General features: G+C 43.4%; 1 protein-coding gene across 2 annotated transcripts in view; it reads left to right on the top strand.

Annotated features, from left to right (window-relative positions):
• lrrk1 (leucine-rich repeat kinase 1) overlaps positions 1 to 20,211 on the top strand; it is a 45,435-nt gene that overhangs the window by 2,116 nt on the left and 23,108 nt on the right. Inside the window, exons 2-14 of one of the 2 annotated variants that reach the window (XM_078085421.1) lie at positions 1,318 to 1,387; positions 2,011 to 2,133; positions 7,787 to 7,971; positions 9,269 to 9,440; positions 10,535 to 10,714; positions 12,296 to 12,429; positions 14,978 to 15,204; positions 16,101 to 16,228; positions 17,176 to 17,339; positions 18,052 to 18,189; positions 18,681 to 18,793; positions 19,181 to 19,257; positions 19,725 to 19,854. In XM_078085421.1, the coding sequence (XP_077941547.1) occupies positions 2,064 to 2,133; positions 7,787 to 7,971; positions 9,269 to 9,440; positions 10,535 to 10,714; positions 12,296 to 12,429; positions 14,978 to 15,204; positions 16,101 to 16,228; positions 17,176 to 17,339; positions 18,052 to 18,189; positions 18,681 to 18,793; positions 19,181 to 19,257; positions 19,725 to 19,854 (1,718 nt within the window). In that variant the 5' untranslated portion in view covers positions 1,318 to 1,387; positions 2,011 to 2,063. The remainder of the gene's footprint in view (positions 1 to 1,317; positions 1,388 to 2,010; positions 2,134 to 7,786; positions 7,972 to 9,268; positions 9,441 to 10,534; positions 10,715 to 12,295; positions 12,430 to 14,977; positions 15,205 to 16,100; positions 16,229 to 17,175; positions 17,340 to 18,051; positions 18,190 to 18,680; positions 18,794 to 19,180; positions 19,258 to 19,724; positions 19,855 to 20,211) is intronic. The other variant, XM_040202590.2, reaches the window with a different exon arrangement.

The following is a 20,211-nucleotide window of genomic DNA, read 5'->3' as shown; positions in this document are numbered from 1 at the left end:
CTCCCCCGTCACTATTGTGGATTCCTTCCGTTTCCTGGGCTCCATCATCACCCAGGACCTCAAGTGGGAGCTGAACATCAGCTCCATCACCAAGAAGGCTCAGCAGAGGTTGGTCTTCCTGAGGCAGCTGAAGAAATTCAACCTGCCAAAGACGATGATGGTCCACTTCTACACGGCCATCATGGAGTCCATCCTCTGCTCCTCCATCACCGTCTGGTACGCTGCAGCCACAGCCAAGGACAAGGGCAGGCTGCAGCGTGTCATCCGCTCTGCAGAGAGGGTGATCGGCTGCAATCTGCCGTCCCTGCAGGACTTGTTCGCTTCCAGGTCTCTGAAGCAGCTAAAAAGATGGTAGCCGACCCCTCTCACCCCGGACAACACCTGTTTGTGCCCCTTCCATCTGGCAGGAGGCTGAGGTCCATCAGGACTAACACCTCCCGCCACACCAACAGTTTCTTCAACTTTTTAAATATTTTTATTTTAACTTTATGCTCTTGTTTTATACTAACCCATAGCCTTATTCTACTAACCCATTGCATTAGCATTTCATTTTACTTTATTTTATTACTTGTGCACTGCTGTCTTGTTGTCTATTGTTACACTGTCTACTGTCACGCACCAACCGCCAAGACAAATTCCTTGTATGTTTGACATATTTTGGCAATAAACGATTCCTGATTCCTAAAATAAAGTGATCATTGATGCTACAGTTAGATAGGTGACATATTTAGTGATAAACCTCATAGTATTTCAGGTTTATGATCATTGATCATTTATAGCAAGCAGCTGACCACCCATGAAACATCTTATAGACAAATAATGAATAATTCATATTTGGAAAATATTTATTTATTTATTACAATTGCGTCCATTTGAAGCCGAGTCCTGCTGCCGGTTTAGAGATGACGGTCTCCTCATGTCCTTTAATTAAAACATTGTTAGTTTTAATGCACAATGTGCGACAATAACAAGCCTGCACACAAAACATGAAATCATGAATCTCAAACCAGCGAATATGTCACCGGCTGTTATATCTCATGTATAGCCGCTACGGAGACGTGAATACCAGTGGGGCATGTGACAGAAGAACAGGATGCGCTCTTTGGGCTGAGATCAGGCTGTTGTTGCTACGGTGAAATGCATTCTAAAAATAATGTTTCAATTCCGAGGCAAAGTAGTTCAACACTGACCAATAACCAAAACAACAGCAGGGTATTAAATATCAGCAAACATGCTTATTAGTTTGTAATAAGACATAAGCACAGATACAATAGCAGAATGTTAACTCCTGGTATCCTCACCTTTCCCCTCTGACAGAACGCTACAATGCGATTATGGAAGAGTCCGTCCAACTAATCATGTCATCGCAGTAAAAACCCGGAGACGTGTGAGTGTTCGTCCTGATTCAGTAATACATCCAAACTCAGATGTTTTTTATCCTAGTTTAGAGCGTAAACAAGACTGGTTTTATGAAACCAGAAGAGTTCATCTGTATTTTCCTTTATCACAGCGCCTGGAACATCCCAGATGCTTTTGGGGAAATCTCATCTACTGTTTTCCTCAAATCTCTCCATGTAAACATATCAGTTATAAAGTGTTTCTGAGAATCGCAGCGTATCGCAAACATAATCTCGCGATCGTACAGTGTAACGTGTTTTCTTGCACACCTGTCACGCTGGGTATGTCTTTGCCTCACTAGCTCATAATGTAACCGCTGGGACAATACTGCGTTAATTTAGACCTTTTTTTTGGCGGGGAAGCTGTGTCCATGATATTTCTCTTTCTCTAATAACACAGAGGATTGCACACTCCGTTTGTTATGTTGTTTTGTTGGATATGATGATATTTCAAATGTAGTTTTTATATTTTGGTCAGAGGGATATTCATGAATACCAATCCAATCCAACAGATACCCTCAAACATTCCTTCCAATAGTAATGAATTTAGTTGTGTTTGGACTTATTTCAGATATGTCTGTTTGTTCTTCATGACTGTTGCTTTGTCTTGCAGAGAGACAGCCGCCGGCCTCCTCACATACTGGTTCGCGAGTAACTCCAGTCGGAATGTCGTACTGGTCTGTCGACCTTCCCCGGGACTCTGGAGACGCTCCCGGCAGCATGGAGCAGCAACGCAGTGAGTTATCACACACTTGTTGTTTTCTGACATTGGAAGCATTGCCATGTTCACCATTTCAGCGCTGCTTAACTTTAGCAAAAGGAGAAGTGAAACTGACTGTTTGAGAACCACAGGCCGTATCTGTTGCTGTCTAACTGTAGGAACGAGACTGTGCTGAAAGCAGCGGAAGTTCTGCTCCGACAGAGAGACTAAAACAACAGTAGGTGTCAGCACGGAAGTTAGTTAGTGATGGATGATGGTTGACGTCTTTGGCTTCAGATCGCCTTACGTTTGATTTGAACATATATTTGTCCAGTTCGTCCAGGGTACCATGGTGGTAAAGTCCCACAGGCAGAAGTATATTCATAAGGAAACCGCTTTATAGGGTTGGGCTGGATCTGTAAACACCTTTTCAACAAGGCAAAGATGCCCGTACTGTTTTTACAGGTCAGCTGCTGTAAATCAGTTTCACGATTCTAGATCAGAACCCTAAGCACCCGTTCTCTGTATACATCCTTAGAGTTTCCACGGTGTACATTTGTGTTTGTCATTCATTTCATTTGAGTTTGATTTTGCTGGTTTTCCAACAAATGGGATCCACATTGGCTCCAACTCTCCCTCTCCTCTGCCACCACACTGAATGACGGCCGCCACACACTCGCCACACGCCAGAGCCACAAGGAGCATCTCGCTGTCTCGCCAACATTTCTTGTGATGTGAAATGTTTTTGTTGGAAATGTGGGATAAGCCCTGCTAATGCAAATCAGGGACATTGTCCTTACTTTCTGAAATGTTATCATGGAATGGAATCAATTCTGTCTTTCTTCAGTTTTTTGTATTTAATACATGTATGATTACGAGTAGTTAGTATTGGAAGTGTCCTTGCACTAGTGGGGACTATCCTGCAAAATCAAAATGTTGCAGTATGTAAACAACACCCCATTAAGAATGACACAGTAATCCACCCTGCAGTCTATCTGAATGGTAAAAGCAGGTTGGCCGACTCACAAGCCTCATGTTACACTCACTCAGACGCTGATTGGTTTATGGGAACTGCAGTCTGTATGCATGATGGAAATCACCGGATAAGTCTAGGGATTTTCTACCTGCACGGACAAACCCACAAGGACTCTAGAATCTACTTTGTGTGTGTGTGTGTGTGTCGCAGCTATCACAGGCATATCCTATTGCCCTCTGTTCCATTGTAATCCTTTTACTGTTTTAAACACACCCAAATACCCAATGGTGCCAGACTGATCCACGATTTACTCCTGTTGGAGTAACATTTCCTAAAAGGTTAAATTGAAAGGAGCCATATATTGTTTATAGACATTTGTATGTTCAGAAGGAGACGGATTCAGAGTGAGATTACAGTGGATTAGTGCAGAGCCGGTGTGAGCCAGAGCGATACAGGAAACTCCGAGGCTGCGTGGTTCTTAAACAAAGGAGCATCATTCCCGCTCCCTCCTCCTGCTCCACACCTCTCCCTCCCTCCCCCCCTGCCTGCCTGCCTCCTCCATCCTCCCACTTGTCAGCCTGTCACTGGGTGAGTGAGGAGGTAGATCACTCAGGGAACACGGCATGGTGGAAGGCACGCAGCAGCTGAAGGGAAGCCATGATTAGAAAACACTCAGCTTTAAATGAGGCAGAGGCTGGAGGAAGAGGAGGATCTGCTGCTTGGCCTTGAGCAGGTTAGTCGGAGAGAGGAGCAGACTGGAGCCTTGTTTCTATGCTGCACATGTTAGACTACTCGGACTCTGCTATCAGTTTACTGACATCCAATCTGTCTGTGTCTTCTGCACGTCTTGGTGATGAATCAGCTGTTTGACTGGAGGGCTCATTATTACAGCAGTAGTTGTTTATGACATTACATTAAGCGGATTGTGATACTCGTTTCACTGAAGCATGCATGGCTGTATTACACTGGGGTGAAATAGAGGACTTTAGTGGTACATGGTCCAAATGTTGCTCCACGATGCTTTTCAACAGTCAATACATTCCGATGGAATGCTGACACTGAGGTGGTGGGCCGGCAGGGATAGCTTAGCCTTCTCTGCTGCTTATCGCTATTTCATAATTCATAACTTGTATTGTAATTATATTTCCCTTTAGCTTATTTCCTCATTGCTCCACTCATGTCTCCATCTCTTTCTCTGCTTTGGTGCTGCTTGTCCTAAAGAGAACTTTTATCCAATTAGATGCAGCGCCCGTGTCTCTACGAGGTCCTCTAGGGAGACTTTGGACATTAGAACCACATTGTCGATTATCAGTCTTCAACCAATCAGATCTTTGGTTTGACATGTTGGTTGTGTTCTTTGACGGGCCAGTAGTACGGCGGTAGCCTCGTAAGAGCGTCTGCATTAACATACAGCGCAGCAGTAACATGTGCTCTGATTGGTTAGTGGGCCAGCATGGCATCTGTCACAGGGAAACCGAGCCAGCACATCTTAGTATTCAGTAAGTCAATAGTATAAATAGTGAACAGCATTTGGTAAGTGAACTGCTTTTGTGTTTTTACATCTGCAGTGACGTGTTGATTTGTCTATTGTGTTATTTTATTATATAGTTAATAGGGTTAAGCGCTGCTGCCTGGAGTGCCTGTAAAATGAATATAACACCTGCTTTTTTCCGACGCGAGCTCTGTGTCCGCTGGTGGGAGCGTGCTGACGTGTGCGAGCAGGGTTCAGTTTTTGCCCGTCCGGACGGAACTCCCCCGTGTGCAGAGATCAGTGGATAATTATAATGTAAAGAAATATTGAAAACTCTGGAAGTGATGGTGGATATTAATGTGGACATGTGTGTTGTAAAAGGTTGGCCTACTATATACAAATAAACTTAATACTGAGGCTTAATAAAATAAATAATAAATAATAGAATGAACATGCTTCAGTTTACTGGTATTCAATATGAGAAAGACGTTCAAAATAACACAAAGATTTATGTCCGTATACATTTCTGGCCGACAACGTTTCCAGCTGAGCTGAGCTTGCATAGTCTTGTTCTCAACTACATTTAAAATCCCTGTTATACGCTTTCACAAAAACAACAACAAAACTTTTACAAAAAAGACATTTTGAAAATTCCTGCGCTTAACTTCACATTCAAAGTTTCCAGAAATTTACCGGAAACACACTGATAATGTACAAAAAAAAGATCTATATATGAATTCAAATATCCATCCCACACACTTCCTCATCCTCTCTCCGTTTCCCCCTCACATAATCCAAATGTCAAAATCCATCTACTATATTTAAGAAGAAGAAGAAGAAGGCAAATTGAAGGCACCCAAGGAGCAGTTGGGGGTTAGGTGTCTTGCTGAGGGACACTTTGACACAGGACATGGGGGAGCCGGGGTTCAACCCATCAACCTTGCGGTTAGTGGTGCACCCTCTCGACTCCAAGCGCCACGGTCGCCCCAACTGATTAGATATAACTGTAACTCCTGTTTGGGTTTGAAGTTTTTAAATAACGTATTCATTCAACATAATTATCTCTAAACAGAGAGCAAAGGCGACGAGCAGACACGCTTTTATGTTTGCAATGCTTTCTGCACACGGCGTGATGGGCACACACTGACCTGTGCACACGCACACATAGCTGAGCAACATCCCCGCTCCTGTGACCTGTGGTTTGTCTGTATGTGCATTCAGAGCCAGTGAACAACTTTCAGGATGACAATGCTACAAAAAACTTCTTTGACGCGGATTAGATAATAGTATGCAAAAATTTATGAATCAGCGTGATAATAGCGCGTTAACTTGCCCAGCCCTAATAAAAGTAGTATCATTTATCCCAATTTCTTAAAAATATCTTCCAACAAAAGTCATTTTCTGACAGACCTATCTAGTCTGCCAGTAAATACATCAACAACTTTATTTGATAATCAATGGATTAAGTCATTTTACAAGCAAAAGATATCGTCTGAGAGGACTGAGTAGCCACAAATCATAGCCTTTTCTCAATACCTAGAACGCAACGAACAGACTCAAGTTCTCAGGAGAATGGACTCCTGGGAATAGACTCCGACGATGACTCGATGATGTCACAATGTTAGCTGGTCTTACTGATGAAATTAATACAGTTCTTGGAATTTATTTGGGATTTCATTTAATATACCAACCAAAATTAGCCTTCACAAGTCACATTTTCAAGTCACATCGTTAGTGAATAGGGTCCACCTATAGGGCACAACTGCCAACCTGTTCATGAATGTATAATTATAGCTCATTCATAACCGCTACATAGACGTGAATACCTGCGCTGCTGCCTGAAGTGACAAGGTGATGGAAAAGGTCTAACGCAGGGGTGCCCACAATATTTCGGCTCGCAAGCTTACTCTTCAATCGACCGACTCAAATATAAAAGTAATGGCGGTAATGGAACAACAACGCTGCATACCATAAGGCAAAACAAATCGGTATAAAACATGAATTACCTTACTTTGACTTGCACTGATAGGAGTCAGCCAGGGTTTTCACTGAAATGTTATGTGTCCCTTAGTAAGCAGGAATCTCTACTTAGCCCTACCAAGTTTTCACACGATGCGACCCCCAAGAGACTGATTAGGAATAGCAGCTACTTTTATAGAAATGCAATTTCTTTTTGTAATTCTTACAATAGCAAAGTCATCCGGCAGGATGAGCCGGCTCTCATTTGGCTGGTCTACGTGGGCTACTCTGAACTAAGCTGTTGCCAAAATGGGATGGTCTGACTTATAGGGGGATTTCCTACTTCCCTCATTAGCTTTTCCTCCGCCGCTGCGGTTGTCTAGCAACCGGCTACGCTTGACGGATGAACCAGCTTCTCCTCCAGGAATCAGGAAAGATGGAAGGGGATGTGGTTTGCAGAAGTATGGAGACATTGGCGGCTGAGCTGATGACGCGTGGAGGCTCTCAGCTCCTCTGCGATTTGATCAGGCTAGACGAGGGTACGCCAGACTGTCGGGTCCCCTCACGTTGAGGCTCTATTCAATTAAGTATGTTTAGTTGTGATTCACACTGTGACTGCACTGGTTTTTATTTTAGGTTTTGTCATGAAATAGTAGATTTTAATTGAACCATCTATTTGGATGTGTTTTGGATGTATTGGGTGCCTCATGAGGCGGATCAAACAGGAAGTCCTTACAGCAGCCGCACTAAATGAAAGGGGAAATCCAGTAATGTTGGCAGCCTCCTCCCTCTACCTTCTTCTCCTTTTAACCTTCCCAGACAGATGCTGTGAGGGCAGGGGAGTATTGATGGTGGATGGGAGGTGCACACATGTTAATCGTTTCACTCCCTCAGGATTTGTCATACCCTCAGAAAGCCAGTCAGTCTCTCTTTATTATTCATTGGAAATGTGCTGCAGGAAGTACAGCCCAAAGAGGAAACGCATGACAGACGTAAATGACAGTTCCGCCCACACATTTCTTTGTAATTTGTAATTTGCAATTTTGGGCTTTACAAAATAAAATGAATTGAATTGAGTTTAATTATTATGTGCAATGCCACGCACTTTGGTTGTTTGCGGAGAATGAATATCAAATGATGTCACTGTGATAACTTTGCAAAGCTGTATAATAACACACACACACACGACTGCTGTACGTGTTTGTGTTTTGGTGATTGCATTATTCCCTCCACTCCTCACAAATACTCCCATTTGGCACTGATCGGTGTCTGTGCTCTACCAGGGGAGGAAATGGGAGCCAAGGCATCACTGGAGGAGGGTCCAGGACTCTGCTCGTCACTGGTTCCTTCTCCCACTCTGGAGAACATCCAAGCCGCATATGAGGAGGGAGAGGGAGAGGCTGCCAGGGAGCTGATCAAACAAGCCTGCTGTGTGGAGTGCAGTGAAGGGATACCTGGCATCAACGGGGTGAGCACACTCAAGTTTAACATGACGGCCCCTTGGTCACGGCCACGTGTGACAGTATGGGTTATATGGAGTGGAAACTGGGCTAATGGTGATATGATGGTAGAAACACTGCTTTTATTTTGATTACGTTATGCTCTCATAGACAGTACCAGTCAATCGCTTCATTTTTTCTACTTAGTAGATTAATATTGAAGACATCAAAACAATGAAGGAACACATATGGAGATATGTGGGAAACAAAAAAAGGCTCAACAATCCGGAATCTGTTTTATATTTTTGACCTTTTGCTCTTGGCCTTCCTTCAATGAGATTGACGAGGTGGTCACCTGAAAGGTTCTCCAACAGTCTTGAAGGACTTCAAGCCTACTTTGCCTTCAGTATGTGGTCCAACTCATCCCAGACCATCTCAAGTGGGTTTAGGTGGGGTAATGGTGGAGGCCTGGGGTTTCTGAGGCTGGTGACCCTAATGAGCTGAGGTAACCCTTGGTCTTCTTGTCCTTGGGGGGTCTTCACGAGAGCCACTTTACTCAGAGTGTTTGACTGCACTTGAGGGAACAGTCAAAGTTCTTGAAATGTTGCAGATTGAGTCTTAAAGTAAAGAATGGACTGTTGTTTCTTTACTTAGTTGATTACTTCTTGCCATAATCTGGATTAGAACTGTATCGGGGTCGACGTGGCGCAGGGGTAGAGAGGGTGGTTGGTGGTTCGAGCCCCGGCTGCTCCATGTCCCATGTCGAATTGTCCCTGAGCAAGACTTCTAACCCCTAATGGCTCCCGGGGCAAAAATGTAAAAAGGCATGGGTTAAAAATGCAATATAAGTCGCTTTGGATAAAAGCGTCAGCTAAATGACCTGTAATGTAACCTGTAATGTAGTGGAATAGGCCGGATCACTGTATGGAACACAATTGATGGTGTCAAACACATTAAGAAGGCTGCTCTTCAGCAGAGATGTGGTCCACTTCTCCCTCCTTACCTACACATTTGGCAGGTTTCATTTCTTCTATCTATTGCCATCAATTCCTGCCTGACAAGAAATACAGCACTGTCAGAAGAATCTGACTAATTCATTAATTTTATGTCAATTTATCATCTGACTACTATCATCTGATTTGAGCGTCACACCAGAACATCTGTCCATCTTGGCACATTGTTATCTCTCTCTCTCTCTCTCTCCCTCTCTGGCTCTCGGTCTCACACGTTTTTGGAAGTCAACCTATCCACCTATCCTATGTATGTATGTATGTATGTATGTATATATAACGTTGAATATGCGTGTGTGTGGTTGTGTTGTCACAGGTGCGCCTCCTGTGTTTGGCCACTCAGCACGGTGACCTGCAGAGTGTGTGTTACCTCCTGAAAGAAGCCTGTATCCCTGTCCCCCAGGAGCCCTCCCACAGCCACCCAGCCATTCTGGCAGCGTACTACGGCCACGCCAGCCTGGTCAAAGAGCTGCTGGATTCTATACCTGGTACTTCAACATTCACAGTACATGGAAAGGCCATCAGCCTTTTGTTTCATCATTCCTGTTTGTCGCCCTTAGATCAACCCAGAAATTCTGTAGTCATCTCAAACTAATATAATATTGCTTCCACACCAGATTAAAGTCTTTCCTAAAATACAGAGATATTGCACAGGCTAACAACTCAAAAGGAGTCAGCAAATTGTGAGCACATTCAATGCTGAATACGGCGATATGTGTAACATTTCTCTCAGACAGGCCTCGCCAAAGGTATTGGAAAAAAGACTAAGCACCAGAATCGTATCAATCATAAATGCCCCTTACCTTTCCCATTTTCAACGAAAATATTACAAATAATGTAATCTGCCGTTTTGACACACCAGCTCTAGTCGGATCCAATAGGCTCTGGCGATTTAAACGAGTGGTTGAAACGTGGAAATGGGCTAAACACAGCCCAACGCTATGAACCCGTGTTTCATAGGGCTGGTATTGGCGGCTGGGGGAAACTAAGAAAAACAAAAAACAGCCACGATTGATTTAATGCAAAACAATTAAAGTTTCAAAAACACTAAATACCACTTTGCTAATCTTATTTTTGTGACCCTCAATCGTAATTAAGTATAAAATATAATGAAAAGTATGAGTAGCAGTATTAAATTACTGCGTCGTCTCTTCCCCCAGAATTTCATCCGCCTGCTCAACGAGAACGCAGAAGTTTGGGCGGAACCAATGTTGCGTCAGGTTTATTTAAGGATGCTGAGCAGAATGATATGTCACACATTTTTTATTTAATCAACAATTGCGCCCCTAGCACAGCCAAAACACGCAAAAAGACAGGACGTGTGTATGACAGACAGGCGTGTGCAAGAAAAGCATACATCATGTTTTACAACTATGCCTGGGTACATTCAATATTTCAAAAACACAAATATTTACATTTTTTATCATGGGGGCACCGCTATCAATATCTTAATAAAACAGACCCGATCATGTGTGAAAGTAGATATCATGGTTGAGGAAATATTCAGTCTGACGCTGGGTATGATCGTAAAGTACAGTCGGCCTGCGTGATCACGGCTTTTGGGTCTCCGCCTCCCTCCCAGGTCCATGTCGGAGGAGAGACTTGCTGAATTGGATGCTTGCTAGTTCTTGCCAGCAGGGTCACCTGGACGTGGTCCGGCAGCTGGTCCTCAGCTACAATGCTGATGCCAAAGACTGTGCCGTCCACAGCGACCAGTTCGCTGTCATCACTGGGCTGCCGCTGTACGCTGCGGCAGAGGCAGGTAGGGAGATACCCACATGTGTTTATTCTTTATAACGTTTGGATCCACCAATTAGCCCGGACGGACACATGGAATGAAATGATACTGGTTATTGTAACACTAGATGAATACGCTCAACTCTGGTCTAGTATCAGAGGGTTATACATGTGTCTACAACCACACCAGGGAAGTGCGGTTGTATTATGAGTAAATGAAGATGGCACACAACACAACCTCCTCACTCTCCCTCCAAAACGTCTGCGAGTGAGTGAAGCAGGCGTTGAGTAGGATAGAGGGTTCCCCGTAGAGTGTTTCCCATTTTACAATGGTAGCGGAAACACTGACATGATGGAAGAAATTAAATCAGTGAATCAGATGGAAACCATGAGTGTGAATACAGCTCGCGAGGAGTAGTATAAATGTCAGTCCCTGAATATTGACTTTAGGTATTAGGGTAAATTTAACGTGGCAATTGGAATCACATTTTACATGTTGAGGCTTTACTCTTTATGTCTGACTTTGCCTTTATTGTAGAGTTTGACAAAGTGGAAAAGAATGAACATGTCAAATCTAGTTTGAATAACATTTTATTGAAATTCAGTGCGATCTCCTCATTGTGGATGGTCAATTGATCTGTACAATGTCCATAGTTTCAAGTTATTGCTGTCAAGATGGGTCATCTATTGAGTCCTAAAGGCTCAGTGAGTAAGAACTTCCTAAAAACAATGTGTAGACTGATCATTATTCTTTAAGACCTGCTGGAAGTTTGTGTTATGTCCATCTGCAGAGAGACTTCCCTTTGACTTTTCTTGTTTTACTCTGTTCAAAACATCTCTGGGGTTCAGATATCAGATAGCAGACATAGTCAGACCATCGCTGAGATATCAGCAAACAAACTTGTGTAATCATGTTATCCCCTTTCAATCATTAATGCGTCTCACCTTTGGCGTCTTCAAGCAGAAAAGGGCATTCCCGCCATTTTTCCACTGATAAATGTTCAGCGTACATGCTGTGTTACAGATAAATCGTTCCCTCCCGTTCAAAGTTCACTTGTGATGTTCTGGGGAGGAGCTAATGTTGAGTGTGTTTCGCTCTTCTCCATTTGAGTTTAGCTCAATTATATTGGCTCTGTCGGGAGGAGGGGTCGAACAATCGAGCAATAATTGGCTGAAATATTGCCTCCAGTAAGAATCATAGAAGTCAGCAGGACAAACAATTTGGAAGTATTGAACACCATTAGTAATATACCAGTGAAATTATAGTTTGGTTCATCAGAAATTGAAATTACACAGATGGTGCCAAAATGTACCCACATGGCTATTTGGAAACTGAACCTCCTCGAATTTTGTTCTGCTTCATTTTATCAAAGTAAACCTAATCCAGAAAGACTGTTCACATAATGTGCCTGATATATTATATATTTTCACTGTGTTGTGTGCCATCTTCATTTACTCATAATCAGTTACATACATACTGATATTTACACATCTGAGCAAACTCACACGTATGCATGCATACAATATTGAGCAGTCCAGGTGAAAGACACTGACTGAAACTGTTCATCTCTCAATGTTGTGTGTGAACATGTGTTTTGTGTTGCAGGTAATGAGGACATAGCTCACTTCCTGCTGCAGAATGGAGCAGGATTCTCCTCATACACCCTGATGGACCATCCGGCCTTCAGCAAACACCTCCTCAGACTCAAACTACAGGAGACCTCCAACGCAGGAGAGGAGGTAAGAAGAACAATAGATGTTCTGTCGTAGCATTACCTTTCATATATCACAGCGGTTCATATTTAAAGTGTGTTTAGAGCATTGACTGTATATAACAAGGGATGTGGGGTTTGTGAACTGACGCTCTGAAGCCTTGGGTCGGCCATCACAAAACCTTTTTTTACAACCAGATGTTAAACAAGACTTTAGTACAAGTGGACCCGGATTAAGACCCATTGAAGTCTTTTTTAAGCTACCAAAATGTGACAATGAACTTTCCTAAAGTTTAACTTTAGAGATGTAAAGCCTAGTTTATGCTTCTGCGTTTTCAGAGAGATGCAAGGACACGTAGACGCAAGAGCCCCTTGCGTGCCTTTTCACACCTCCTTGCGTCCTTGCGTGCGTCGACCCATTTTTTTAGGCTTGCGTCGCTTTCGACGCACAAGGCTGTGATTGGTCTGCTAACTACATCCTTTAAAAATGTAAAAAAACAGCCATGGGTTAAAATTACAATGTAAGTTGCTTTGGATAAAAGCGTCAACTAAATGACCTGTAATGTAATGTAATAAAGTAGCCCCTCCCTTAAACGTACCCTAATTTATGGTCAAATTGACTCTAAATTGACCCTAACTTTCTAAATGAACAGTATGCTGCACATAGCCAGCGAAAACAACCAGTTAAAAACAATGTAAGACTTAAGATAGAGTGTAGAGTAGTAGGACTCTCATCAGGATCCTGACAGCACTCTCCTCCTACTCACAAAGCCGGCAATCACCTTGACTACATCTTCACTAGAATCTGCTCTACCACTAACATCTCTGTAACTCCACTTTATGTGTCTGACCACCTCCTGCTCTCTCCCACTCTCTATAACCAACGACCCCATCGACTGACTCTTTAACAGTTTGTCTCAATATTCGCTCCCTCTCTCCCTCCTCCCTGGCATCCTCTGTTCTTTCAGCCTTCCCCTAAACTTTCTCACTCTTACATCCGAATGCTGCCACAGAGACTCTCCTCTCAACTCTTTCCTCCTCTCTCGACTCTCTGTCGGAAATATAAACAACCTGACGAGCTGCTTGCATTTTAATCTCTTCTCTCCTCTTTTTCTGCTTCCATCTGCTGCCAAAAGCTCTTTCTACCAATCCATAATTGAGCCTTCATTTTCTAACCCCAAACAACTCTTTTCTATCTTCTCCAACCTCCTCGAACCCCCTGGTCCTCCTCCCCCCTTCTTCCGGGAGACTTTGTCAACTACTTTACCAAAAAAATAGCTGGCATACGCTCCTCCTTCTTAAACCCACCTCCTACTGCTTGTGTCCCACCGACTCTTCTTCCCTTAGTAACCTCTGCCCGTCCGACCACCTGCCCTCTTGACCCCATTCAATCACATCTTCTACAATCTATCATTCCTGACCTTCTTCCTTTCCTCACCTGTCTCATTAACTCTTCTCTGTTACCTGGAGAAACGTACCCTCAACCCATCTGAAAAAAGCAACTACAGACCGGTCTCTTTTCTTCCCTTTTTGTCCAAAACGTGCGATCTTTAACCAACTCTCCTATCTCCACCGTAACAACCCCCTTGACCCCACTAGTCAGGCTTCAAGGCCGTTCCACAGAGACTGCTCTCCTTGCTGTCTCAGAGCAACGCCACACTGCTAGAGCCGCCTCTCTCTCCTCTGTCCTCATCCTTCTGGACCTCTCTGCTGCATTTGACACAGTAAACCACCAGATCCTTATTTCCTCCCTTTGGGAACTTGCTCTGCTCTCTCCCTTCTCTCGTCATACCTTGATGGCCACACGTATCGGGTAACCTGGAGAGGATCTGTGTCAGAACCTTGGGTCCCCTATTCTCTCTCTACACCAACTCTCTCAACTTCTCTTTCCGGAAACGATTCTCCTACACAGGACCTGACTGTTAACTTTGGCAACTCCGTGCTAACGCCCACTTTGACTGCCAGGAACCTCGGTGTGACACTTGACAGCCAACTCTCCCTGACTCACAACATTATAGCGACAATATGATCCTGTAGATACACGCTCTACAACATCAGGAGAACACGTCCTCTTCTCACTCCAAAGGCGGCGCAGCTACTGATTCAGACTCTTGTCATCGCCCTCCTTGACTACTGTAGTCAATTGTGGGTATGTGTGATCCAGGGAGCGGAGAAATTGGCCTCACATGATTTGACTGAGGCGTGCAGATCAAAAGCACTGTTCAGGGATGTATTACAGAGTTACACTAATTCATCCATTGATGCAGAGGCCGGACAGGGGATGAGCTGGATCATGAGCATGGTCATAGCCGCGATGCTTTTCGATGCTTTTCGATAATTTCAGCTGTGGGCTGAAATCATGTGTAAAAACTAAGATGGGGCTGAAAAATTGCTAAAAAAAATGCTATAAAAGCCATATAAATTACAAAGCAGCAGGAGGAGCGGCAGCCTGCCTACCCACAAAGTCACACAGCTGATTTGCGTGTGGATGATATATGTAATAAAAGTGTTGTAGGGAGTCTTAAATCTGGGGTTCTCAGCCCCTCATCATGCTACCGTGACGTCTGTGTCTCCAGGCTGTCTCTGTGTGCTGGAGAGGTCTGCAACTGCCCTGGTTGGACCTAGACTGGTTCATGGACGTCTCCTCACGGATCACTCACCTGGATCTATCATCCAACAGCCTGGCGGCTCTGCCCTCTGTGTTGCCTTGGGGTCTCATCCACCTGCAGACTCTAGATATATCTGACAATCAGCTGCGAGAGCTTCCAGCTGCTCAAAACTCCCAGGAGGTCATCTGCTCAAGGTACATATGGTACAACAACAGCTGGTCAGTGTACTTCATCTTTGTTATGAAGTGCAACAAAAACTCAAATTTCGATTTGTTGGTCTATAGCGCTTTTTTTCATCTGTCCAATGGGTGTGTTTTTTTGTCCATCTTAACCTCTTTTTTATTGACTAGGCTAAAGGGTCAGCATTACAGAGTCACCTTTTCACTGTCGACATTGACACTGGTGTTTTGCAGGACTAACGGTTGTTGAAAATGGTCTTCTTTACGCCTATGTAGATGTTTCATTGGAAATCTGGGAAAAACTGTGTTAGAGAACTGGTTAACAATGGTGAGTACGACTGCGTTACCCTGTGATGGTGGTAATCAAGTGACAATCAAGTCTAGACTGACGTGGGACAAGCAACGTCTAGGAATAGGAAGTGGACGTAACATTTGGGAAACCAGAGCGATGGTTGTGAATAGTGTAAAGTTGAGTGTAGAGAAAAATGATGCCCAGCAGGGAGAGACGATGGTGGAAGAAGGCACAATGATTCTCGTCAGAGTTGAAGCGCTTCGAGAGGACGGCTCCACGACTCCACTGTCTCAAGCATCAACCTCCACAATAAACTGACAAGAGGGATCAGGCTGAATAAAGATGGAGGCTGATATCTAGTTACTTTTTAGTTCTGAGAAGGCAAATTCAGCTTTGATATCTATATGATCTAGGTTGATGAAGTAAACATTGTTCCTGGACACAGACATTAAACGAGACTTGATCTCCTCTCACTTTGGCTAAGAGGGCAAACAAGTTTATTTCTCAAAATGACAGTGTTTGGAGTATTCTCTCATTGAAGCCTTTTAATGGCTGAAGGGCGAAGGCTGATGAAATGACTCATTCCCGGATGTGATTCCATCTCTCTCCTCTGCTTCAGTTTACAGGAGATAAATCTCTCTCAGAACCGGCTCACCTGTCTGCCGCCCGGACTCCTCCATCTGACAAACATCCAGAGACTTTCTGCTGCAAAGAACCAGCTCACAGTCCTGTTTGACATCCCCTCCAGTACGTTCCAACACAACTAATATCTGTTGTTTGTATGTAGGAAGATCATTACCTTATTATATTGTATCAACACATGTCAAGGTTATTTGGACACAGTTGGCTCAAGAGCTGTTACACCATTTGATTGTCAACTTTTTTAGGACTAAACTAAAAAAAAGTTGTGCGCTTTATCAAGTGCTTTGTTTGTTTGGAAATCTGTATGTTTGTAATCTGCCCGGTAAAGACATTTCTATGTCCCACATAGTTCATCATTATCTGCTACAAATGCAAAAAACTCGTCTGGAAAGAAAATGTCTTTGGGAGGACAGTTTCTGCCATTTTCCTACTTCTTCTGAAGTGCCAATCCATACAAATATGTGATTGAAAATTGTCTTAGTATGGCAAGGGGAAGACTTGAGCATCAGAGCTGTTTTTCAGTGTGATGCTTTTGACTTAAACTCACGCTGAAAGCCAGCTGCCAGGGCGTTTGAAATCACCCAGCCTGTAGTCTCTAAAAGCAACAGGTCTCAATATTTAACTCTGTGATCAGCTTATGAAACAGCATTTTTTTAGAACGATTCCAAAAAGGAAACTACAGTGTTTTGTGCTGTTGATAATTTTGCTGTTGAGGATCCGTTTCCATTATGACAACTTCACACAAATGACTGAATATAAGGATGAGGTGATGACATTTTGGGAGAGACATGATTGTAAACTGCAGCAGAGAGAGTTGCACATCCTCACATTGAAGAGAATGTCATCATCTATTAACACTGTGGATATATTGTGAATTAATTTAAAGAGGTGTTTACTTCAGTAATTTCTTCAATTCATGTCGTATAAATACAGGGTGTCATTTATTACCATTATATAAAAAATGGATTCAAGCATATTTAGAGTAACAGCTCTGTTCTTTGGTTACTAGTGCATTTTGACTTGGTCTGTGTTCTTTATTTCCTCTGTGTCAGCTACTAACTGGATAGGTCTCCGTAAGCTGGAGGAGCTGGATGTGTCTGATAACTGTCTGACCGGTCTGCCCACCTCAGTCATGCACTGTTTGAAATCCCTGCGCTTCCTCAACGTGTGCAGGAACACACTGAGCAGCTTCCCTGAGCCTTGGGCTTGTCCTCTGGTAAGAAACAGCGCTGATAAAGATCACGTATCTGCTGCTATTTGAGCTCTACATTAATCAAATTAGTGGTGATTCCAGTCTCTGGTGTTCTGGGTATTCCAGTAACGAGGTCATTTGATGAAACGTTTTTAGTTTGATAGTAAACGGTATTTGCCATCTATAGGGAGCTTATTACTGCATTTGGTTTATTATGGATGTTTTGAAGGTCTGATCAGGTCCATTTCTTGGTGTAGAAGCAGTTTACATCACATATACAGATGCTGCAATCTGACAACTACCACCAGGGGCCATGAGATTGCCCAGGGGGACACATAGTGAATCCTGGCTGCCCCCCCTCCCGAGATAAAGGACGTAGTGACACTTCATTTGAACTAAAAATCAAGTTAGGATGAAAAGAGAATGCAAGATGATGTGTGGTGCCACACAGAGGTGCACACTCACTGACAAACCCGCACACACAACCATCACATGAACCTCTCTGGGTGGAGATAATAGCAGCACACCACTTTAAATCACACTGCATCATCTTTTTATTTACATTTATCCAGAAGGCTACTGAAAGATTCCAAACCTCAAGTTAACACCTAGATCGCGTTGATGATGATTGTTTATTTAGTGTTACAAGAAGAAACACAAATCCATCAGTGAGCTGAAAGTATGTCATGTGATGACGTAATAACACAACATGGAACTTGATGTTTTTCCTCCACAGAAGCAGTGCAAAGCTTCCTCCAATGTGATCGAGAGACTTCCAAATAATATCTCCATCTTCTGGAGGGCTCAGCTGCAGGAGGTGGACTTTTCTGACAACTGCCTGAAGGAGCTGCCTCTTTATATCTTTGAACTGGAGGTACGAACCTTCATCTGAATGTATGTAGTGTGTCAAGTAGCCTCCAGATGGCACTGCTGCTGTGTGGTTGCTCTTCATTCTTGTTCTGCAGCTCAGAAGCACCTGGTAGTAATATAATGATAATGACAATAAACATAATACTTCATAATGTGAATGATTTCAAAGAACGTGTCATGTAAATTAAACATTGAGTGCCATTTTTAGGCGACCAGGCCGGAGCTGAATAACACATACTATGAAACTATTTCTCATTCAGATATACAAACATGCTAATGGATTTAGCACAATGACAAATTGGACAACCAATATATTTATTAATGCCATAAAAGCTGCACAGTAAGTATGTCTGATTTGAATGAATTAATAGTTTAGAATGAGGACTTAGGAGCATATGTTCCCATCACGTTGTAGGAGAGCTGGCCAGCTATCCAGTGAGCCGGATGAAGTTTATATGTGTGGTTTACAATGTCTAATCCTCCTCCTTCCATTAGGCTCTAGTCTTGTTGAGATTGTGTGGGAATCACATTGCGACACTCCCAGCCCCCAGTAAGTGGAAGTGCTCTCAGCTCAGGACCCTCGATCTTTCCAGGAACCAGCTGGGAAAGTAGGTCCACTCTGTAGAGACACTCCAGCTGTTGCTGGACAGATTCTCCATAGTGTAGCAAACTACATACGTGCACAACATTCTGTCAGTGGGACAGCTTTTACAGAGAGTTTGTGATATTTAAAGATGAAACCACTGTTGGGCTTTGAGAACATTTTTGAGAACTGGTAATTAATGTTGTTCATGCAGACTAGATGGATCCAATACAGCATGTTTGTGCTGAACAGTATTTAGTGTATCAAGCTTTAAGTAGAGTTCTTGTCCCTCATGATTAATACTGTTATTGTTATTGTTCATTCATTCTAGAGAATATTAAGCTGAAGCCTGCACACTAGATGCTTCTGAGAGTTCTATTCATTGTTTCTGTATTAAAACTTGTGTGTTAAGAACAGAGGACGGGACTAAATCCAGGAGGCTGGCCTTCTTGAATACATGGAGCAGAAGGGACCCGGACCCTGAACCAGGTGGTTCTGCTTTACCTACATGAAAATAATGCTTAATGTGGACTAGATGGTGTCGGACTGAAGGGTCAAACCTTCACATTATTCAGTCGCTGCATTAAATGACCATCAAACCAACGCTTTGTGACCCCATATGATCTGATAGATGGAGCTTGTTGGGAGGAAGACCGTCCTCTCTGTCTGACTTCAGGGCTAAGTCCCTTTGTGTTGCTTAAACGATCGTTTTAGTGAAATATGGTTATTACAGAGTTCACTTAACAAACTCCTGACTCACAAGCCTCTGATGTAACGGACAAGATGTAGTTTGATTAGATGAAACAGCATATCTTCTTTGTATTAGTGTTAGTGTTTCAGGGTCTTTCCAAGGAACTGCATCGTGCCAAGAGTCTGCTTACTTTCTTTTTCTCTGGAAATGTTTGGCACGTCACAGTTACTGTAATAACTGTATCCAGCTGTGACCCTCTTGGCAGTGTGTTCCATAGAGTTTCCCATCATTCTACGGGATTCACTGGAAGTGCTTTACTTGAATGACAATCAGCTGGAGTGTGTACCCAAATCCGTGTGTGGTCTGCACAGCCTCGGTGAGCTCTACCTCTCCAAGTGAGTCCGTCTCCGTCCAGCATTCACCTGCACTGGTCCCCCCCCTATTGCAGCCCACTTATTGCCCCCTGACCTGTGTACTTGTGATCTCTTTCATTGACAGCTGGGGTCTGAGAGTTGCAGCTCTATGACACAGTTAGATTTTCTGTAGGCAGCGTGTCTCTTTCAGTGATCTTTCTAGATTTAACCCATGTTTAGTCAGGACACGAGCGATCAACTCACAAAGGGGTTGTGTTGGAAAAACTTAAATAATGGTTTTCCTTGGTGGACAGAAGGTCTGTGAGCTCTGGAACTGGTGTTCCTGTGACAAACAGTTGGCTCAATCAATCGATCAATCTATTCAGGATCAGGAGTCTC

This window comes from Gasterosteus aculeatus, chromosome 12 (genome assembly GCF_964276395.1).
Source record: "Gasterosteus aculeatus chromosome 12, fGasAcu3.hap1.1, whole genome shotgun sequence".
NCBI lineage: Eukaryota > Metazoa > Chordata > Actinopteri > Perciformes > Gasterosteidae > Gasterosteus > Gasterosteus aculeatus.
Note: the sequence above shows the minus strand (reverse complement) of the source record. Positions and strands in the feature narration are given on the sequence as shown.